Genomic DNA, 21123 nt, shown 5'->3' with positions numbered 1-21123 from the left:
AAAAGTTGCAGCATTAGGAAGGTTGAGAACCATTGCCACAGGCTCTAGCTTTTGGGGGGCTTCTGTGGAACTGGCCATGCCCTCCCCAGAGGTTAATATTCTTTCTCATTCCTCCTTCCCTGGAGTCAGGGGCCCTGTAAGAACCCCCAGGTTCCAACCTTCTTTGGGTGGCTTTGTAGCCCAGTGAGTTAGGATGGAGGTTTTGGAAGGGTGCTGAGCCATAACTATGAGACCTTGTGGGCAAAGTCTACTTCTCTGGGCCACAGTGTTCTCAAACATCAAAATGGGGATGGTAATGGCCAGAGGAAAGTAGACATAGACATAGGCAAGGTTTCTGAAGAGGACTTCATTAGCACAGGAAATAATCTCAAGAATTGATGACAGTGTGGTTGCATAAAACTAAAATAACTTTGGGTAACTGGGGATGTAGTTTGGTTAGTAAAGTCTCTGCCTAGAATGCAGTTCTGGGTTAGCTCCTCAGCAGTATGTACGAATTGGGTGTAGTGCCACGTGCCCGTAATCCCAGCACTTTGGATAGAAGGCAAGAGGGGTAGAAGTTGTTCAAGGTCATCTTTGGTTGTAGAGGCCAGCCTGGGCTACAATACACCGTCTCAAAAAGGGGTGGGGCAGGGAAGATGCTTCAGTTGGTAAAGTGCCTGCTGTGCAGTCATGAGCAGCCAAGATCAGATTTTAGCAGCCATGTAAAGGCTGGGCACACTGCCTGTAATTCCAGTGCAGGGATTCAGGGAGGTAGAGTCCTGGGAGCTCAGTGGCCAGCTAGTCTAAGTGAATCCAGGAGCTCCAGGTTCAGTGAGAGACCCTGCTTACAAAGCGAGGTGAGCTGGAGAGATGAACACTTGTTACTGAAGGGACACGAGCCCACTCGAGCATGTGGCTCTGGCAAGCCTTGCCCTTCTCTCCCATTCCCTCTTCCTTGCTAAAAACCATTAGATTGCATTCCTAAAGCTAGCCCCCAAGGTCCATTCTCTTATTTGGCCACTTCCTCCTCCTGAGGCTGACTACTAAGGTCCAGCTATCAAAGTATTAAAATCCAGCAATCAGAAGCCTCCTTTGGCTCACCTAATTAACATGTCCAATTAAAATTAAACAGCTCCCGGTGGTGGTGGTGGTGGTGGTGGTGGTGGTGGTGGTGGTGGCGCACGCCTGTAATCCCAGCACTCGGGAGGCAGAGGCAGGAGGATCTCTGTGAGTTCGAGGCCAGCCTGGGCTACCAAGTGAGTTCCAGGGAAGGCACCAAAACTACACAGAGAAACCCTGTCTCAAAAAACAAAACAAAACAAAACAAACAAACAAAACCCCCCAGCTCATTGGGCAGTGGTGATGCACGCCTTTAATCCCAGCACTCGGGAGGCAGAGCCAGGCAGATCTCTGTGAGTTCGAGGCCAGCCTGGTCGACAGATCGAGATCCAGGACTGTAGAGAGCTGTGTGCAGCCACGACTCAAAGATGGCGCCGGCTTCTGCCTTCCACCTTCCCGATGGTGAGCGCTCTCTGTGATAAACAACTCCTTAATTGGCTAAGGCAGAGAATCTGGCTTGCTTACGCGCACCTGGACCTATTGGGTAGTGCCCACATGGCATATCAGGGTTGGCTACCCAGTGATTACTTAAGGCTGTGAGCGGGTTTCCCCAGGGTCAGAAGTCAGAAGATTGTTCAAGGTTCCTGAATAAACTGTAGAAAGAAGAGCCTGATGTTGCGTCTTCCTTGCTGGTCGAGGGGCGGTCGCGGCACAGGACAAGAACCAAAACTACACAGAGAAACCCTGTCTTGAAAAACAAAAGACAAACAACAAGAAAAAAATTAAACACCTCATCCTAACACAGGGTTTCCTTTTTTATAAACCTCCATTTGTCTACGGACCATGTGTCTCTATCCAGAGGCAGTTCTTTTTACCCAGGGACAAATCCCTCTTCCCCCTTTCCCTTGTCCCCTCCCCCTTCTCCCTCATCCTCTATCTCTTTTACCTCCACATCCTAGCTCATTCTAACACAGACCTCCCCCTTTTCTCCTCTTAAAAATTACACCTGCACCGGCCAGCAGTGGCGCACGTCTTTAATCCCAGCACTTGGGAGGCAGAGCCAGGCAGATCTCTGTGAGGCCAGCCTGGTCTACAGAGCGAGATCCAGGATAGGCACCAAAACTACACAGAGAAACCCTGTCTTGAAAAACAAAACAAACAAACAAACAAACAAAAAGAAAAAAAGAAAAGGAAAGAAAAAGAAAAGAAAATTACCCCTGCAAGGTCATTTGCTGCTGTTTCCTGTCCGATTCAGAAAGCAGCCACTTTAACTTCTCTTCCCACTTAATAAAGGATCTCTGTAAAACAGGTGTTTGGGTGTGGTTTGTGCCTAATCGGGGTCTGGGAGCCCCCGCTCTTCGTGGGTCCTCTTCAGTTGCTCTTGCGGAGGACCTGGGTTTGGGTCCTAGCACATGACAGTTCACAGCCTTCTGTACCTCTCCTTCCAGGGAATCTGATGCTCTATTCTCATCTCTGAAGGTACCAGGCATGCATGTGGTGCACATACATACATGTAGTCAAAACACTCATACGTATAAAATAAGTAAATCTTTTTTTTTTAAAAAAAAGTAAGCTGGATGGGCATGGCGGTGCATACCTTTAGTCATAGCACTTAGGACAGGTGGATTTCTGTGAGTTTGAGGCCAGCCTGGCTTACAAAGCAAGTTTCAGTCCTGCCAGAACTAGTGAGATCCTGTCTCAAAAACAATAACCGTGGAAAATAGAGTTCAACCTTTGGTCTCTACACCTTCCTGTTCCAGTCTTCCAAGTGTTGGAGCTATAGGTATCTCGGTGGCTAGTCTCTTCCTGTCTCTTCACTGTGTTTCCCTGCACTCCAGCTCCTCCCAAGAAGTCTTGCCTGTTTCCTGATTATCAGTTTCAAGTCTCCATGGCCAGTATGGGAGTTCTCTGAGCTGTCCTTTTTGAATCTCTAATGCTAGCGCAGGACTTAGATGCTAAGCAGGAGCTGGTGGAAGGAAGGAAGAAGGAAGAAGGAAGGAGGAAGGAGGAAGGAGGAAGGAGGAAGGAGGAAGGAAGGAACAGATGAGTGATTCTGAGAAATATGTTCTTGATTGCTGGGCCCTGAAAAGTAAACACACTCAGCCATGCCCAAGGGATTCTTTTCTGGGACCAGTGAGGTGGCTCCATAGGAAAAGGTGCTTGCCACTAAGCTGTGAGTCCAGTTTCCAGGATCCTCATGTTGGAAGGACGGAGCCAAACTCCCAAAAGTTGTCTTCTGACCTCTGTCTGAGAGCCCCCATCCCAACAAAATAAATCAACGTAACAGAAAATGTATTATTTATTTAGCTTTTGTTTAATTTTTGAGACAAGATCTCCTTATATAGCCCAGGATGGCCTGGAACTTGCAATCTTTCTGCTGCTTCTTCCTGTGTTGCAATGATGGGTGGGCATGTAGACCACCACGTCTAGCAAGAATTTCTGAAAACACCAGCCCTGACTCAAAATCTAAAATCGGTTTAACAGACTGAAATTGTGGGAAACACAAAAGGTGAGTGGTGGGTTGGAAACAGTCTCTATCTGGATCTTAAGAGTATGAGGGTGTCCTGGGGGTGCAGCCTGTGGAGGCTGGGGTGAATGAGAGGTACTAGAGGTACCAGGGATGGAGCAGATTAGGCCTTTCTACTTCTCTCAGGGCAAGTAGATTTCAGTGGAGGGCTCTTCTCCTCTGAACTGGCCAGGGCTTCCAAGATTCAAGGACCCAGAAAGTCCTAGAAGCCTTCCTGTTCTTCAACCCCATGGACCTGGAGCCCCTGAAAGAGGGGGAAATCAAATGGTGGCCCAAAGACACAGTCATCTTCCTGGCTTGGAAGCTGAGACACAAAGATCTCCTGGTGTCTTGGATGGAACCAGATGTTTTCATAGGACTTAGGGCTGGGTGTGAGGCCCCCCAAAAGGGGCTGAGTGGAATCACAGCGAAGGTACCGCATTACTCCTGGGCTGGTGGGGCTCTCCAGCACCTGACCATAAAGGACCTGGTCACTAGTGCCAGAGGAGGGTTGGAACTGGTTGGAAGTTGCTCTTTGATCTCCTTGGAGCACGTAGGCCTGAACCAGGGTGGGAAGGCTGCTAGTCTGAGAGTTGTCACTGGAATCCCAGTTGGCCAGCTTCTTATCTTCCTCCAGGACAGTGATCTTGGTGATTGGTGGCATGCCGGAGTCCCAGAGGCTGGGCAGCTGGAAGATTTCCTGAACACAGGGATACAAAATGAGGCATGGTTTATTTCAAATGTCCGCCCCACCCACTGTACCTTCCTGAAATGAGGCAATTGTGTGATCGCTTTTGCTGCTGTGTGGCAGAGTACAGAAGGATATACTTGCTTAGCACCTGTAAATTCCTGACAAGTGTCATGAAAGACCTCCCCATGTTCTGTGACACCCCACTGCACCCCCCTTACCCCCCCCCCCCCGCACGCAGCACCCACGAATCCATTGCATAGTGAAGTGGTGAAGCTTTGAGAGTCAAACTCAGTCCTGCATCTCTTCAAAGTAGTGTGTGTGTGTGTGTGTGTGTGTGTGTGTGTGTGTGTGTGTGTGTGTGTTGGGGGGTGTCTCTGGTTGAAAGTGAGACTTAGGTGTTTGTTCCTCAGAAGGGCATCATCCCTTCAGTGGCTGTGCCTCATCTGCCCGTCATGGTATATATCCCTTTCTGCCTCATGATTACCTCGGTCATGATGGTGGGCACCCAGGAGCTCAGGCTGCTGTGGGCTGGATCTGGTACATTTGGCCAGAAGAAATTCTTCCTGCTGGAGAAAGGAGGAAGTGAAGTCTGAAGTCTGGGTCAGGTGTGCCCTCTCAGGAAGAGGGGAAGAGGTGGAAGGACAGACTCCCAGACTGGGGCCCCAGAAGTCCAGGAAGGCAGGGAGGTACTTCCCCACCCATGGGAAACAGGATGTCTGGGATACACTCACCTGTGCTTGCAGCAGAACCAGATGGACCCACAGATGCTGATGAATGAAATTAGGAAGACAAGTAGGCCCAGGAAAACTTGTAGCTCAGATGTCTCTGGGGTGAGAGAAGCAAGAATTTACCATGTGGCTTTTCCACTGTGAGTCATGATCCTACATGAATGGTCCATCACTGAATGTGGGGATGGTAACATTTTGGCCGGAGTTTCAAAAGGATAAGAGCCAAAAATTAATTTTAAAAAACCAAACACATGATGGGTCTAACATGTGTCTGCCAGCGTGCTCACCTGTGTTGCATCGTGCAAGTTCACTGCAGCCTTGGTTCTAAACACACATGTGCACTTTGCACCGTGCATGCCACCACATCACACAGTGCCACCAACTATTGCCTGAAACATCTCGACTCAGATTCAAGACTATCATATGCTACGAACCTCAGAATCTCATTGTGTTTACTGGACATACAAAGGTTTCTGCCATGGGAACATAATGGTTTAATTCTGGAAATAAAGACTTCCAATATTTCCCTGCTGTCAATCCTCAGCATGTGGACATCAAATCAGTGTATCTTTGGATTGTATCATATTAGAATGATTAATTTTAAGAATTGCTGTTTGGGTTGAATTTCACAAAAAAGAAAAAAAAATTGTTAAAGGAATTCTGGCTTGGGATTAGGCCAGAGTTTCCAACAATTTCTGAAATGTGGCCCTAAGCACACATCTGCCATTTGGTACTAGATATTTATGCAATGTGTGGTTCTTAGCATTGATGATTGTAAAAATCAAAGTATTGATTAACTCTGAAAAGTGTTGAAGATGTTCTTTGCCCCAAGGGTCAAATATCTACCCAACATTTAATTATCTGTGTGAGAGAAGCAAGCACATCCATCTCATTAGCATGCAGGTTTGTTTTAGTCTTTAATAAATGAAAATTGATATGCATACCAAAGACTTGTTTCAAAATAAATCTATTATTTATCCTCAGTAAGTGTTTGATCTGTATGTTTTACATGTGTACATACTCAGAATTGTGTAAAAGTTTCTTGTGTGAAAAGGGTTATACATCCTGGGCAGGAGTGTATGTGAGTAAGACTGGTGGACCCTGGTCTCCTCCTCAGATGGACCCTGGTCTCCTCCTCAGATGGACCCTGGTCTCCTCCTCAGATGGACCCTGGTCTCCTCCTTAGACTGGCAGATCTAAAGGCAAGTCCCATTACTGTCAAAATTAAGATTTCTTTTTTCTCTTTTGTTTTTTTGAGACAGGATTTTTCTGTGTAGCTCTGGTTGTCCTGGAATTTACTTTGAGACCAGACTAGCCTGGCCTCAAACTCAGAGATCTGCCTGCCTCCTGAGTTCTGAGATCAAAGGTGTGAGCCAACACCACTACCCTGCACTTTTCCCCCTTTTTAAAGTTAAAAAAAAAAGTGGGGTTGGGGATTTAGCTCAGTGGTAGAGTGTTTGCCTAGCAAGGGCAAGGCCCTGGGTACGATCCTCAGCTCAAAAAAAAAAAAAAAAAATGTACATAACCTCATCCCCTCCCTTTAAAAATCAGAATTTCTTTTCAATTTTTTTTTTTTTTTTTTTTTTTTTTTGAGAGAAAGTCTCACTGTGTAGCACTGACTGGCCTGAAAATCTCTATGTAGATCAGAATGGCCTCATACTCACAGAGCTCCTTCTGCCTCTGTGTCAGTGTTGAGATTAAAGATGTGTGCCATTAGCTGGGCAGTGGTGGCACCCGCCTTTAATCCCAGCACTCGGGAGGCAGAGCCAGGCAGATCTCTGTGAGTTCGAGGTCAGCCTGGTCTACGGAGCGAGATCTAGGACAGGCACCAAAACTACACAGAGAAATCCTGTCTCAAAACAACAACAACAACAATACCTGACAAAATCAGGATTTCTTGAGAGGCAAAGTGCCAGCACTGCCTGCCTTCCTCCTTACCTAGGGCCAAGGTCATCAGGGTTAGGCCTGTGCTGTTGGAGGACCCTGCCCGGCTGGTGGCCATGAGGTAGACATGGTATAAACTGGCCGGTTCCAGGTGGTCCAGGACAAAGCCATGGAAGGAGACGTTCAGGGTGATGGCTGTGGGTGGAGCATATGGTCAGTTTGGAGTGCTAAAACATCTCAATATCTGATGAGGAACACCCCTTCCAGGCCTCCCGGGCTCAGGTTAGACTCACAAAAAGACTGATTCTGATCATTGGTCCAGAAGATGGTGTAGTGGGTGAGGGGTATCATCCCGAGCCAAGGGGTCTCAGGGACCCACTCCACCTGGGCCCAGGTCCTGCCGATGTGCTTTAGATGTAGCTCTGGAGCATGAGGAAGGGCTGTGGAGAGAGAAGGGGGTGGTAGAAGGGTTGATGTGGTCAGAGCGAGTGAGCCTGACCAGGCTCCGGTGAGTTTTTGGACCCAGAACCTGGGGTGTGCAGTAGATGACTGAGAAAAGAGAGTTCATGGAGCTGAGTGTGGTTGTGCAAGTCTAAAGTCCTAGTGCTCTGGAGACCGAGGCAAGAGGATTGCTGTGCATTTGAGGCCAGCGTAAGACCCTGTTCTAAAACAAATATAAAAAGAGCCAACAAAATGGTTCAGCAGGCTGGAGACCCGAGTTCAATTCCCTGGACCCTAAGGCTCTACTTTGCTTGTCTGTTGCTGTGATATATACTGTGACCAAAAGCGACGTGGAGAGGAAAGTTTATTTGAGGCTTACACTTCTAGTCATGATTCATTGTTGAGGGAAGCCAGAGCACAAACTCAAGAAGGATCTGAAGCAGAAACCGTGGAGGAAGGCTACTTACTGGCTAGCTCTCTGGCTTGCTCATCTAACTTTCTTATATAGCTCATCCATACCACCTAACTAGGGACGGTGCTTCCCATAATGGGCTAGGCCCTCCTGCATCAATTAAGATGATTTCTCATTGATGTAATCATTGGCCAATATAATGTGGGCAATTGCTCAATTGAGGTTCCCTAGACCCAAATGACTCTAGATAGCATCAAATTGATAATGGAAGCTATCTACTACACCACACAAAGGTGGAAGGAGAGAATGAACTATGCAAAGCTGCCTGCCCTCTGACCTCCACAGGCACTTTGGCATGTGTGCATTTATTTGTACACATCATACACACATAATAATAAATGAATTAAAACCATAGCAGAAACAATAAAAATCAAACACCAACCCACCAAAGCAAAAGGAAATGTATGTGTGTGTGTGTGTGTGTGTGTGTGTGTGTGTGTGTGTATGTATAAGACAGAGATAGACACACAAAAGAGAGATCCCTTCCAAGAGGACACTGTATTTGTTTGAGTTGGAGGTCTCACCACATAGCTCAGGCTGGCCCCCAAATCATAATCCTACCTCATCAGAGTTGTTAGGGTTAGAGGTACACACTACTTTGTCCAGAGTCTCACCCCCACCCCAGGATTTCATCTGAATTCCCTTGCCCTTTATGGTTCACAGGGGCAGAGCCTGGGTTTGAAACTAGTTCTGTCTGGTTGCAAATCCTTGCTCTCAGATTTCTGCCACTCACCCTCTGAATCACGTTGGGGACTCCATTCAATTCTATCAGATATGACACTGGATTTCTGCTGGGGCCATGGATTGATTCTGTGAGACTCCCTCCCTCTCTGATTCTCTCACATTCCTGTCTTCTACCTTGTCTCCTGAATTCTGCCAGCTTTGGGGGGCCCAGGATGGAGAGCACCCCTCTCAGAGGCCAGAAGTTAAAGGGTACTATTTCCTCATACTCCCAGTTGCTAGGGCCCAGCCAGGGAGAGAGGAGAGGATTCTGATGGTAGACAAACCTCTCTCTCCAGAGTAGGTGTAGACATTTGCAGAGGGTCCAACGATGCCTGGATATAGGGGAGCCACCGTGACTTCATAGAGCTGAAAGGGATATATGTTTTCTGCAGAGAGAAGATGGGATGATGCTAAGGTTGGGGGCTAACTCTGCCCCCCAGTTTCAGAATCTCCTTTCTGCATGGCCTGATTTGGACTATGGGACTAATGGCAGGAATCTCTTTTAGTCCATTTGAAGGGTGTCATGAAGAGAAGGCAGAACAGAGAACTAGGAAAGGAGCAGAGTGTGGGTTAGACAAAGACAGGATCTGGCTAGAGTACAGGAAGAACTTCCCCAAGGTAAGGGTTCAGAAAAGCCTGCCTCTATAGGGAGGTTCCACGGCCCTTGCTCCCTCTAGACAAGCACCACCCGCTCTGTTCCCCTTTCTTGTCCCTCAACCCATCCCCCATGCCAGGCCTGTCTCACCCTGTAACAGAATTCCAGTGATGTTCCCACTGGGCTCCATCCTCCAGGTCTTATTGTTGGAATTGTGGCTGGGGGACTTCCAGCCCCACTCAATGAGATAGCCCTGAGGCAGAGTGCTGGGTGCTTCCCAGTCTACCCAGATGCTATCTGGGTCTTGGGCCATGGCATGGAGTCTGGTCACAGCTGGACCTGGAGAGGAAGTGGGAAACAGGAGAGAAGATGAAAGTATGCCAGACACTTGGATTCAAATCCTGCCTTTGCTACTGACAGACCTGTGATCCAGGGGCTAGCAACATTGGAACCTCAATCTCCTCATCGGTCAAGTGGAAGTGATAACAAAAAATCCCCGCCTTGTAGAGGCTTGGGGTGTGTTAAAAGGAGGGTGTACAGAACAAACCTGGCCCTCAACTTGATTGTATGTGATTCACTGCAGTTTCTTTTCTTTCTTTTTTTTTTTTGGATTTTTGAGACAGGGTTTCTCTGTAGCTTTGGAGCCTGTCCTAGACTAGCTCTGTAGACCAGGCTGGCCTCAAACTCACAGAGATCCACCTGCCTCTGCCTCCCGAGTGCTGGGATTACAGGCATGTGCCACCACCGCCTGGCTCACTGTATTTTCTAACAGTCACAGCAGGGAGGTACTACCATCGTCTCCTTTTTATCAATGAGTAAAAAAATGGGAGATACAGAGAGGTTGAGAGGCTTATTAAGATCACACAGCTCAGGGCTGGAGAGATGGCTCAGAGGTTAAGAGCACTGACTGTTCTTCCAATTCCCAGCAACCACATGGTGGCTCACAACCATCTGTAATGAGATCTGGTGCCCTCTTCTGGCCTGCAGGGATATGTGCTGTATACAAAATAAAAATAAATAAATCTTAAAAAAAAAAAAAAAAAATCACACAGCTTGCTGGGCGGTGGTGGCACATGCTTTTAATCCCAGCACTTGGGAGGCAGAGCCAGGCGGATCTCTGTGTGTTCAAGGCCAGCCTGGTCTACAGAGTGAGTTCCACAACAGGCACCAAAACTACACAGAGAAACCCTGTCTCAGAAAAAAAAAAAAAAAAAAAAAACAAAAACCCAAAAAACCCCAAACCCAAAAAGATCACACAGCTCAGAGCTGGGGAGATAAATTTAATTGGTAAAGTGTTTTTAAGGTAAGCACAAAAGACCTGAATTTGATTCCCAGAATCCATGTAGAAACAGCAACAACAAGCAAAACAAATAGGCACGCGGCACTTATAATCCCAGCTCTGGGAAGGCAGAGACAGGTAGCTCCCTAGGGGTAAGTGGCCACCATAGAGTAGCTTATGATCAGTGAATTTCAGACCAGTGAAAGGTCCTGTCTCCAAAAATAGGGGCCAGCACCTGAAGAATGACATCTGAGGTTGTCTGCCAGCTGCTTTATCTGCATTCACACACAGCTTATAAGTGGGAATCTTAGCTCTGTGTGTGTGTGTGTGTGTGTGTGTGTGTGTGTGTGTGTGCGCGCGCGCGCGCGCGCGCGCGCGCATGCATATTCTCCCAGATTAGCCTAGGTCTGGCTAACAATAATAATTTAGGAGTTGGTTCAAAGTTGGCTCCCCACCACCCCCAGAGGCAATGTTGGTGCATCCACTTGCAGGTTCTGGAGACAACAGAGGACAGGGAGGGAAGTAACCTGTCCAGGTCACTATGTTAGCAAGTGGTGGGACTAGAGGAATAGGAGCCTAGACAGGCTAGCCTTCACATTCCCAAGCTGCCAGCCCCCTCTACCTTTGTTCTCCAAGAAGGCCACTGGAATAGGTGGAGAGGTCCCCCCTGTGTTGTAGGCCACAAGGGTCACGTTCTGGGCCCCTGAGGGCAGGTGGAAGATACAGCTGAGTTCTGTGGTGTTGCAGAGGTGTCTGTCTGGCCCTTGTTGATCTGAGGGACTCCAAGAGAGGAGGTACCCCTGGATCTGCCCGCTGTCTTCCTGCAGGGGTGTTGGCTGTGATGGGTGAGGAAGAACAGGGTGAGGGAGTTTTCTAGCTCAACTGTGAATTGGCTGGTACCTAGGATACATGGGCCAGCCACAGGAACTGGGCCCTAAGCCCCTCCTCCCCCTTCCTCTATTTCCCTGTGGCAAAATCTATAAGGAAGAGGGCAGTTAGTTAACTCTTCTCTGTCTGGACCCTTTGGGGCACAGGTAATCCCAGAGCCCTGCATTGCAGCCTCTCTCCAAGGCCACTACCCAGCTTCTGAGGCTTGTGTGAAATGCACGCAAAATGCCTCCTAGCTTTCCAGGCACACTGCAGTCTTGAGCCCTATCTTGGGGCTCTGTTGGGGAGGGAGGGAGTCTCAGAGAGTCACCTTCCAGAACAGTTGTACGTCCACTGTCCCGGGATCCAGTTGCTTCTTCTTCCACCATGTGTCCAGTCTGATGGTGGGGGCTGTAAAAAGGGGCGAGAGGAGAGGGTTTTGTTGGGGAGAGCCCTGGGGACCAGACTAGGCTCTAAGGGCTGCCCCTGCCTTCTCACCCTTAAGCGTGGGCCTCAGCTGCAGGCTGGGGCTCCAGCTGCTCCAGAGTCCAGGCAGAGGTGAGCGGATGCATCGAATCTGCAGAGTGTATACTGGCGCCTGGTGGAGCCCACAGAGCTTGAACTGGTCCTTGCTGGAAGGCAGGTGGGACACCTGTCGTGTGCGAGGTGACACTAAATCCAATTTGTCCTCTCTCAGTCCCCTGCCTCCATCTTGAGGTTGTCCTCTGGCTCACCAGTGTCCAGTTGGCTCCGCTAAGCTGTGGCTGGTAACGGAGTTCACACTCCTGCTCCATGAAACCACCAGGCTCCCATGGCTTCCAGCTCAGCCACAGGCAGCCGGGCTGGCGTGGGACTAGGTCAGGGTTACTGTCCAGGGCCTGCAGCCTGGGAGGCTCCAATTTCACTGTAAAGAGTGGGGTTGTCAAACTTTTCCCTGCCTTGTGGGGAGGGCTCTGTCTTAGCGTCCCTTTCCCTGTCTTTCTCTCTGTCTGTTGCTGTATCTCTAGCTGTGTTTGGGTATGAGTATCTGTGTTTTCTAGGTGGAGGCCTGCCTCAGGAGCTTTGAACTGTTGCGATGTCAGCTTACAGCATTTTCTTTCCACATATCCAGCAGCTTGCTCCCTCAGCTCCTCTAAAGGTCTACTTAGTTGTCAACTTTGAAAGTCATCGGGCATCCCATTCTATTCACTTTGCCATCTAGACTGTTGCAATATTCTGGGGGTGGGACCTCTGAAGTTTTGTTCACCACTATATCTTTTTTTTTTTTTTTTTTTTTATGGGGGTGGTTTCGAGACAGGGTTTCTCTGTGTAGTTTTGGAGCCTGTCTTGGATCTCGCTCTGTAGACCAGGCTGGCCTTGAACTCACAGACATCCGCCAGGCTCTGTCTCCCAAGTGCTGAGATTAAAGTCGTGTGCCGCCACCACCACCCAGCTTACTGCCATATCTTTAGGACTGCCACAGCCTAGTAGGTGTGTGTGTGTGTGTGTGTGTGTGTGTGTGTGTGTGTGTGTGTGATGCGCACTGGGGAGGAGGTGTACTTCAAGAAATCAGAGCCGGGCGGTGGTGGCGCACGCCTATAATCCCAGCACTCGGGAGGCAGAGCCAGGCGGATCTCTGTGAGTTCGAGACCAGCCTGGTCTACAGAGCTAGTCCAGGAAAGGCTCCAAAGCTACAGAGAAACCCTGTCTTGAAAAACCAAAAAAAAAAAAAAAAAAGAAATCAGCTGAAGGCTGGGGTGGTAGATCCTTGGGTAAAAGGCTACTACGCAAGCCAGACAACCCAAGAGTTCAACCCCCAGACCCATGTCACAAAACCCAGAGCAATGGCGCATATCTGTAATCCCAGCACTACTGTGGCAAACTGGGAGGTGAAGACAGGAGAAACATCCTGACACTCCCAGGCCATATTGCCTGGAGCACTGGGCAGCATCAGAGACAAGAGAGACCCTGCCTTCAAGGTAGGAGGAGAGAATGGTTCCAGAAAGTCCCTCTGGACACCACATGTGCCCCATGATATGTATGCGCTGCCCCTATATATAAGTAAATAAATAAGATGAGCTGGGTGGTGGTGGCACATTTTAGGCCAGCCTGGTCTACAGAGCGAGTTCCAGGATAGCAAGGGCTACACAGAGAAACCTTGTTTTGAAAAACCAGTAAATAAATAAATAAATAAATGCGATGAAAGCGTGAACCTAGTCTCTGGTCCTTATTTCTCTCTTTTTTTGTTTCTTTCCAGGGCTCCCAAAATCTCTCCGTCTGTGCCTAGGTCTGTGTTTCCCCCCCTGTACCCCTCTAGGTCTCACAATCTGGAGATTTCTCCCCTTTCTCACACCCAGTATCACTCACCAACATCCATGGGGTCAAGGCACAGCTTTGGGGACTCGCTAATCCCTAGTGCATTCTCTGCTTGTACCCAGATGACCATATTCTGGTACAGGAGCAAGTGTTTGCGGTGGATGGAACAGGTGTTCTGCCTGTCCTCAGGCACGCAATCCAAGATGGAGTCTTCCTGGTACTGACAGTCGGCACGGCTCCTGCCAAGAGGCTGGGCTTTGGAAGAAGGCAAGTCCCCCGCCCTTTTCCTCTGGCTCCCCACCCCCACAGTGACTTGTGCCCCAACCCAGGATCTGGAGGAAGGGGCTGGCAGGAAACTCTATGTACCTGAAGCTCTTTAGGGTGAAGTTGGTGGGCAGGTGGGTCTCGGGGCCTGGTTCCCACTGGCAGACCAGGCTGTTGGTGGTGAGGTACATGAGGCAGGATAGGTTGGAGGGGCTGGCAGGAGGGTCTGGATGGGGTAAGAAGAATGTTAGGAGCCTTCATGGGGATGGGGGGTGAACTTGTGGCCTTACTTCCTGAGGCTGGACTCTTCCTGCTGCAGTGTGGACCTGTCAGGGCAGCTATGTTACTGTCCAGTACAGGGGCAAGTATCCCAGACCCTCAGAGACAGCCGGGGGTTCATTCTGGTTTGGTCAGTCACTAGCCATTTGGTCTTCAAGTGACTGAATTGCTCCTGTGCCTCAGCTTCCTTATCTGCAAAGAGGGTGATGGTAATCAACTTCTTTCCTAGGTTTCTTTAAGGGCTCATGGTGGTTTGATTGACAGTGGCCCCCAAACACTCATGTTTGAATGCTTAGTTTTCAGTTGGTGGAACTGTTTTGGGAGGCTTCTTGGAGAGGGTGTGTCACTGAGGGTGGGCTTGGAGGTTTCAGAAGATTTGTCCCGTTTCCGGTTAGCCTTCGTCTCCTGCTTGCTGCTTATGCTGTAAATTCTCAGCTGTTCCTGTCACCATCTCTTTGCTCTACCGTTGTGGACTCTCACCCTCTGGAACTGTAAGCCCAAGTCAATGCTTTCTCTTAACGTTTCCTTGGTCATGGTGTCTTGTCACAGCAAGGGAAAAGTAACTCCTGTGAGGGCTATGTGACTTCCTATGTGCAGGGCACTCACAGCTGTCCTTACGCAGGTGGGATCCATGGTGAGCACTGTTTTCTTTTCTTTTGGAGACAGGTCTCATGATACAGTCCAGGCTAGTGTCTAATTTGCCTCCATGCCTGGCTCTGTTATTGATTGGTGTGGTGCTAGGATTGGAACCCAGGGCCTTGTTCATGTTAAGTATGTATTCTACTATGGGGCTACATCACCAGCCCTAGCACTAATTTCTTTTTTAGGGGTGGGATAGATAGGGTCTCACTGGGTATCCAAACTCAAAATGTAGGTCAAGCTGTGCTCAAAATCACAGAAATCCTGGGAAGCAGAGGCAGAGGAATCTCTGTGAGTTCAAGGCCAGCCTGGTCTACAGAGCACGTTCCAGGACAGCCAGGGCCGCACAGAGAAACCCTGTCTCACAAAAAACAAACAAACAAAAAATCCACAGAGATCCACCTTCCTCTGCTGGGATTAAAGATGTGCCATTATGCCTTGGCTCTTATGTTCCTTATACCTCAGCTTGGCACTAACTCCATCCTGCTCAATTTGGAAAGAACTGGGACTGGGCTTAGGAGGAGCTAGAAGTAAGCCTCTCTCTTATGGTCAAGGATCTGAGCTGGTCAAACAGCCATTTAGACAAGTATTTCTATAAGGAATACTGTGGAGAGTGGCCTTCAGCAAGTCACTTGCCCTCACCAGTGGTCAGTTTCTCCATCTGGAGAATGGGCTAGATAATAACACCTGATAGGAAGAACCACACCCCTGTTATACTCACAAAGGGCTACTAGATCGAGTTCATTGCTCTCCCTGGTTCTGGCAGAGGGGCATTGGAAGCAGATGGGTGGATGGTGGGAGGGACTTACAACCTGCTCGAAGCTCAGCTTGATCCAGGACCTGGGAGCTGTTGGTCCACGGCACTAAGCAGAAGAGAAAGGCCTTGGTGTAGTTCACGTGAGACAGAGTGATGGTGGATTCCTGGGTCCCATCAGGCAGTCGCCGCTGTTTGTCTCCAGGCTGGTTTGGTCCCTCTTCCAGTCTCCATAGGATCTGTGGCTCTCCATCCAGTTTGCTGCAGTTTGGGCTGATGGTGCAGGCGGCCATGACAGGGTCCCCCAGGCGGACAATGGGGGCTGAGATCCTGATGTGCCCGCAGCTCTCCAGACCTGGATTGATAGAGAGTGGGCCCTGGAGGACTCCTTTGCCAGGCCAACATGGGCCATGACAAGACCTTTGGACTCCCAGCCTCAGAGTCCTCCTCTGTCTTTTCACCTTCCCATCTGGAAGGACACAGGGATTAACATCAAGAATAAGTACGGGCCTGCCAGATGCACTATAGGGAGAGAGAGACAATGTATCTGTAAATGGTTATCAGTGAGCTCTGCAGAGAAAAGCAGCTCCTGATCTGTGTGTTACTTCCCATGGTGTGAACCCTCCTTACAGTGTGAACATCCCCGGGTGTGTGTGTGTGTGTGTGTGTGTGTGTGTGTGTGTGTGTGTGTGTGAACACTCTCAGAAGCATGAACACTTCCTATCACGGAAGCCTGCCCCATGGTGTGAATGCTTCCTGTGATGGGCACGAGTCCTCTGGTATGAACAGTTCCCATGGTGTGAATGCCTTCCCCATGATGGGCATACTCCCTACTGTGTGAACATTTGTACCCCATGCCTTCCCTGAATGCAGTTATGCATGCAGCCTGTTCCTCTCAGAGAGCTTCAGTTCTTCCCCAGGGAGGGACTGGGTAGTGAAAGCCACAGAGTGATAAGAACCCTCAAGGCCACAGCAATCCGTGTCCAATTCAGATCTGATGGTAAGAGCCGGTCTTGATTGGGACACTTCAAAGGCGTGACTGCCTGCAAAGGCAGGCTGATGTGGTGGGTGTGAGCTTACACATGTACTAGACTGCCTGTCTTACTCGTTATTAGTGACCCTAGTATATGTAAGTGGGACCCCCTGTGTCTTACAACTTTCATCTGTGAATGGAGATAAAGAAACGGTTCCTACCAGTTAGATCCCAGAGCTGCCCCTGTAGAGTGAATCAGTCATGCCTTACATCCTATGTAGTCCCTTCCCCAAGCTGCTAAGATCCTGGTGTGTAATAGCCCTGAGGTAGGATGGGATAATAGGATTAACTTCCCACTTTATAGCCTTATATCCTAGTTAGCACTACCACTACTCTGCTAAACTCAGAGACCCCTATAGTCTAAAGGTATTTCCTGTTTCCTCTGGGCTGCTGTTGGATCTCCGACACACTCCAGCCTCCCATGGCTGTGTGGCTGGCATTATTAAGGACCTAATTCCTGGTAGTAAGTCTCAATGCCTGTCTATGGTGAATCAGCATCAGGTTTGATTTCCTTCCTTATCTAGCACTACCTTTGTGTCTCTGGAAGACTCCGATTTTTTTTTTTTGTTTGTTTGTTTGTTTATTCTGTTTCGAGACAGGCTTTTACGGTGTACCCCTGGCTGTCCTGGAACCCACCTGTGGACCAGGGTGGCCTTGAACTCACAGAGATCCACCTGTGTCTGTCTCCTGAGTGCTGGGCCCAGATAAGAGAATCAGAAGTCTTCACACAGTTGTGCAGAGCCATGGCTGGCAGGTCAGTATGCTCAGTCAAGGTTAGAATGAAGTTCCACACCCTTCACATAGCCCCTGGCCTCACTCTCACTGTTTCAGCTCAGACTGTGGCTTCAGTTAGCAGACACTGGGTCTATCCTTGAAGAAGCAACATGATCCCTCCAATCTGTGGATCTTTGTGCCTGCTGTTCCCCCTCCATGGTGCTCTTTTGACCCTTTCTCACCAGGTTGGCATGTGCGCATCTTGGTGACCAGGCTGTATCCTGGAGTCCTTCTACCCCTTGTAATTAGAATCATGACTGCTCTGCTGCCTTTGAATTTTGTGATGTAGAGACCTTGGCTGTTTTGTTCATTACCACCCTCCCGGGGGCTGGCACACAGCAGCCTGGGGACCTGTGCCTCCCTTTTAATCCTCCTCCCTAGCCCACAACTTACTTGTAGGGAGTAGCAAGAAGAACAGGGCAGCTCCAGTCAGGGTGCAGGCTCCCAGCCCCACCATTGTGCCAACTTGGTGCTTACCTGCAGGCAATGAGAGGTGGTTAAGAACAAGCTTTGCAGCCAAAGCTGAGGCTAATTGTTGCTCTGCCACCGTTTGGTCAGGTTATTTGACCTCTGAGCCTTAGTGTTTGCAACATGGAGGTAACACTGGCCTGCACTTCCTAGGACTTTGAGAGAAAGATGTGAAATGGTTCAAATCATGGACTTTCTCTCAGCTTGACATTAAGGAAATGACTGTGTGTGTGTGTGTGTGTGTGTGTGTGTGTGTGTGTGTGTGTGTATGTGTGTGTGTGTGTGTGTGTGTGTATGTGTGTGTGTGTATGTATGTGTGTGTGTGTGTGTGTGTGTATGTGTATGTGTGTGTGTGTGTGTGTGTGTGTGTGTGTGTGTGTATCACCAAGGTGAAACCTGCCGCTCAGCAAGGACAAGGATCAGAGTCACTAGGAACACAAGCTTTTCTTCCCTCTTGCCCAGGACACCCATGCCTACTAATCCTTGTTCGGTAACCACGCTAGCTAGTTTTCTGTCAACTTAATAAAAGCTAAAGTCATTTGGGAAGTGGGACCCTCAGCTGAGAAAATGCCCTCACCAGATTAACCTGTGGGCAAGCCTGTAGTGCATTTTCTTGATTGATGTGTGATGGGAGAGGACTCAGATCTCTGTAGGCAGTGCCACCCCTGGACTGGTGGTCTTGGTGCTAAAGAAGGCAGGCTGAGCAAACTGTGGGGGCAAGCCAGGAAGAATAAGCCGCTACTCCTCCATGGCTTCTACTTCAGTGCCCGCCTCAAGTCCCTGCCCTGACTTCTCTCAGTGAAGGACTGTTGCTTGGAAGTGTAAGCTGAAATAAACCCTTTCCTCTCCAAGTTGCTTTTGGCTAGGATGTTTTGTCACGGCAATAGAACCCTTAACTAAGAAAACAACCTCACATCAGCACACCAGTTTGATCATCTCCCATCACCACGGGCACACTCATGTACACACTGAGTAGGAAAGAGCCCCAGGACTCAGGGTGCTGGTCCCACAGGCTCATGTCAAGAGCAGGCAACTGAACGCAGAAAAGCCTAGACATCCTCCCTAGGTTGCCTGGGGCTGGCATGTCTGGCATCAGTACAGTCCCCTACAGAAGCCCTGGGGGCGGTCCCAGGTGAGTAGGAGCTTGGGCTGGAGCCTATATGCCTATGTATGCAAAGAGGCCGGGAACCCAGTTCTGACCCTGGTTCCGACACTTACCTGCCTGGTGAACTTGAATGAGTTACTTCGCCTTTCTGAGCCTCAGTTTCTTCATTTGTAAAAGGACAATTAACAGTAACGCTCATGTCTCCACAGGGCTGTAAGGATGAAATGAGACCGTTAAGATTAAATAAAGCCTTTGGCACTGTGCTTGAGGAATAAGCTCTCAGAAGCAGCGGCTGTCTGTGTGAGCCCTAAAGCAGGAAGTCAGCCAATGGAACCAGCAGGACTTCGTGCCTGTCCCACAGCCTCCTGGCACAGCCAGCTTGCCTTTGTCTGTGCGACTCTGTACGGCCCCGTTTCTGGGTCTACTTCTAGCTCTGAGGTTCTCAGGTTGCTCCCATCCCTCTCGCTGCCTCTGGGTTCTGCAGCCGCTCTCGCTGTGCCCACTGACATGGCCGTTGCTGCTGCAGCACCCCATCTTCCTGCTGGCCTCCCCTTTACTCACCATTGCCAACCTTCGCCCTCAGTTCCCTTCTCCTGTCTTGTCCTGTCAGTGGGAAGAGAAGGGGGAAGGGGACATCGGGACTAAACTAAGGGAGAAGGCTTCCAGGTGTGGTAGAGATAAAAGTAGGGGTGGATGGATGGTGAATGATAGAAGGGAAAGAGATACACAGAAACAGACTGAGTCAGAGCCTGGCCCCGTGGCATGGGCCTGAGATCCCAGCTACCTTGGAAGTAGAGGCAAGTATGTTGCAAGCACAAGGTCAGCCTGGGCTATAGAAAGAATTCAAGGGTTGGGGATTTAGCTCAGTGGTAGAGCGCTTGCCTAGCAAGTGCAAGGCCCTGGGTTCAATCTGCAACTCCAAAAAAAAAAAAGGAATTCAAATCTAGTTTGAACATCTTGGTGAGAACCTATAGATGGGGATGTAGCTCAGTTGGTAGCACGCTTGTCTAGTACACACAAAGGCCTAAGCTTGAGCCCCAGTACCACACTGAGAATCAGGCATGGTGGTGCAGGCCTGTAGTCTCTAGAGCTTGGAATTCAGGAGGATCAGCAGTTCAAGGTTCTTATCTGCTTACATGGTGACAAGCCTCATCTGCATGAGAGCCACAACAGCAACAACAAGCAACACAAGGCTGGAGAGATTCAAAGAGAGGTAGAGAGGCAGGCAGCAAAAGCTAGCCCAGTGGATCTAGAGAGCCAGAGGGGCCGGCAGGCCAAGTCTTGTAGCAACTGTTTAAAGTTAAGAGGCAAAGGGAACTGGGAGAGGGAAGAGAGGCCCAGAGTCTCTGAGCCAGCCGTACTTGCCGAGAAGAAGTAGCCCAAAGGGCTGAAAACAGGGAGTAGCCAAGAGGAAATCCTTGGTGGACACGGGCCACTAGAACGCATCTGAGGGACAGAGGCCCCGTGAGGGATGTGTTCACCCCTGAGCTCAGCTCCTGTTCCTGAAGAGATTCAGCCATCTGACTTCCCCGATGCCACACACAGAGAGACTCCCAGTTCCCAAGGATCACCTGTCGAAGGTCCCCTGATGTGGCCCTGGCAATGCTGGGGAAAGGTCTGGGGCCTCCAGGGCTCCGCCCTCCCCTGGTTATGCCGGGGCTAGGGCGATGCGCCCAGCCTCAGGGCTTGCTCTCTCCTCTTGCTCCTCTGTTCTTGGGGCAAGTTCGCGAAACTTCTCTTTCTAGCTCCGTCGTTAATGACAGGCCAGGGGACCCAGGATTGCGACACCTTCCTGGCTTCCCTCCTGCTCTACCCTGAGCCCTCACCCTTGGGGGACATAGGCAGCCCCTTCCTCTCAGGAAGGAGGTTGAGGGAAACTGGTGAGCCAGTGACCTTCCTGCCTCAGGGGTCTTAGAGGGCTGGGCATTGTGGCAACCTGGCTCGAGGCCCCCTCTGCCTTCTCTCCGGATTTCCTGAGCTCCGCGCTTTGAGTATGGGCAGGGCACCCAAGACAACACAGGGCCAAGGGAGAGCTGGGGTCTTCAAGGATTCATTCAAAACTGAAGCAGGACAAAAAGACAGGGAAAAGTAAGGGGAGCGGGTGTGCTCTCTCCGAACTGAGTCTGGTTGAAGCCTCTGCCCGAGGAGAATTGAATCCAGTGCAAGTAACATTTACTTAGGGTTGTCTTCCCTTGTCAGCTGGAAACCTGCTGTTTTCTAGGGCTCTCGTCAGAACCCCCACCCCCACCTCCACCCCCACAGTAAAAGGTCATGCCCTCACCTGTTGG

The 21123-nt window shown here is 49.7% G+C and overlaps 1 protein-coding gene across 1 annotated transcript; it reads right to left on the bottom strand.

Moving 5' to 3' along the window:
- Positions 1-3380: 3380 nt before the first annotated feature.
- On the bottom strand, positions 3381-20556 carry Csf3r (colony stimulating factor 3 receptor). The gene is made up of 17 exons (XM_036179216.1): positions 20407-20556; positions 18949-19046; positions 17656-17739; positions 15511-15810; positions 13886-14009; positions 13571-13758; positions 11959-12128; positions 11723-11876; positions 11556-11635; positions 10980-11193; positions 9229-9417; positions 8768-8869; positions 7141-7287; positions 6902-7042; positions 4967-5060; positions 4720-4801; positions 3381-4244 (listed from the first exon to the last, which is right to left on the bottom strand). The coding sequence occupies exons 3-17, from the start codon at positions 17717-17719 to the stop codon at positions 3768-3770; spliced, it is 2526 nt and encodes an 841-aa protein (XP_036035109.1). The 5' UTR covers positions 17720-17739; positions 18949-19046; positions 20407-20556; the 3' UTR covers positions 3381-3767.
- Between the last annotated feature and the right edge of the window lie 567 nt (positions 20557-21123).

This window comes from Onychomys torridus, chromosome 2 (assembly GCF_903995425.1).
Source record: "Onychomys torridus chromosome 2, mOncTor1.1, whole genome shotgun sequence".
NCBI classification, from domain to species: domain Eukaryota; kingdom Metazoa; phylum Chordata; class Mammalia; order Rodentia; family Cricetidae; genus Onychomys; species Onychomys torridus.
The sequence above is the reverse complement of the archived record's forward strand: the minus strand, read 5'-3'. Positions and strand labels throughout refer to the sequence as shown.

Coding starts and splice junctions, on each gene's coding strand:
- Csf3r (XM_036179216.1), bottom strand. CDS start 17,719: ATGGTGGGGCTGGGAGCCTGCACCCTGACTGGAGCTGCCCTGTTCTTC. Junction 11,636..11,722: donor GCTGAGGCCCACGCTTAAGG/GTGAGAAGGCAG, acceptor CCCTTTTTACAG/CCCCCACCATCAGACTGGAC. Junction 9,418..10,979: donor GGCCTTCTTGGAGAACAAAG/GTAGAGGGGGCT, acceptor CTTCCTCTCCAG/GTCCAGCTGTGACCAGACTC.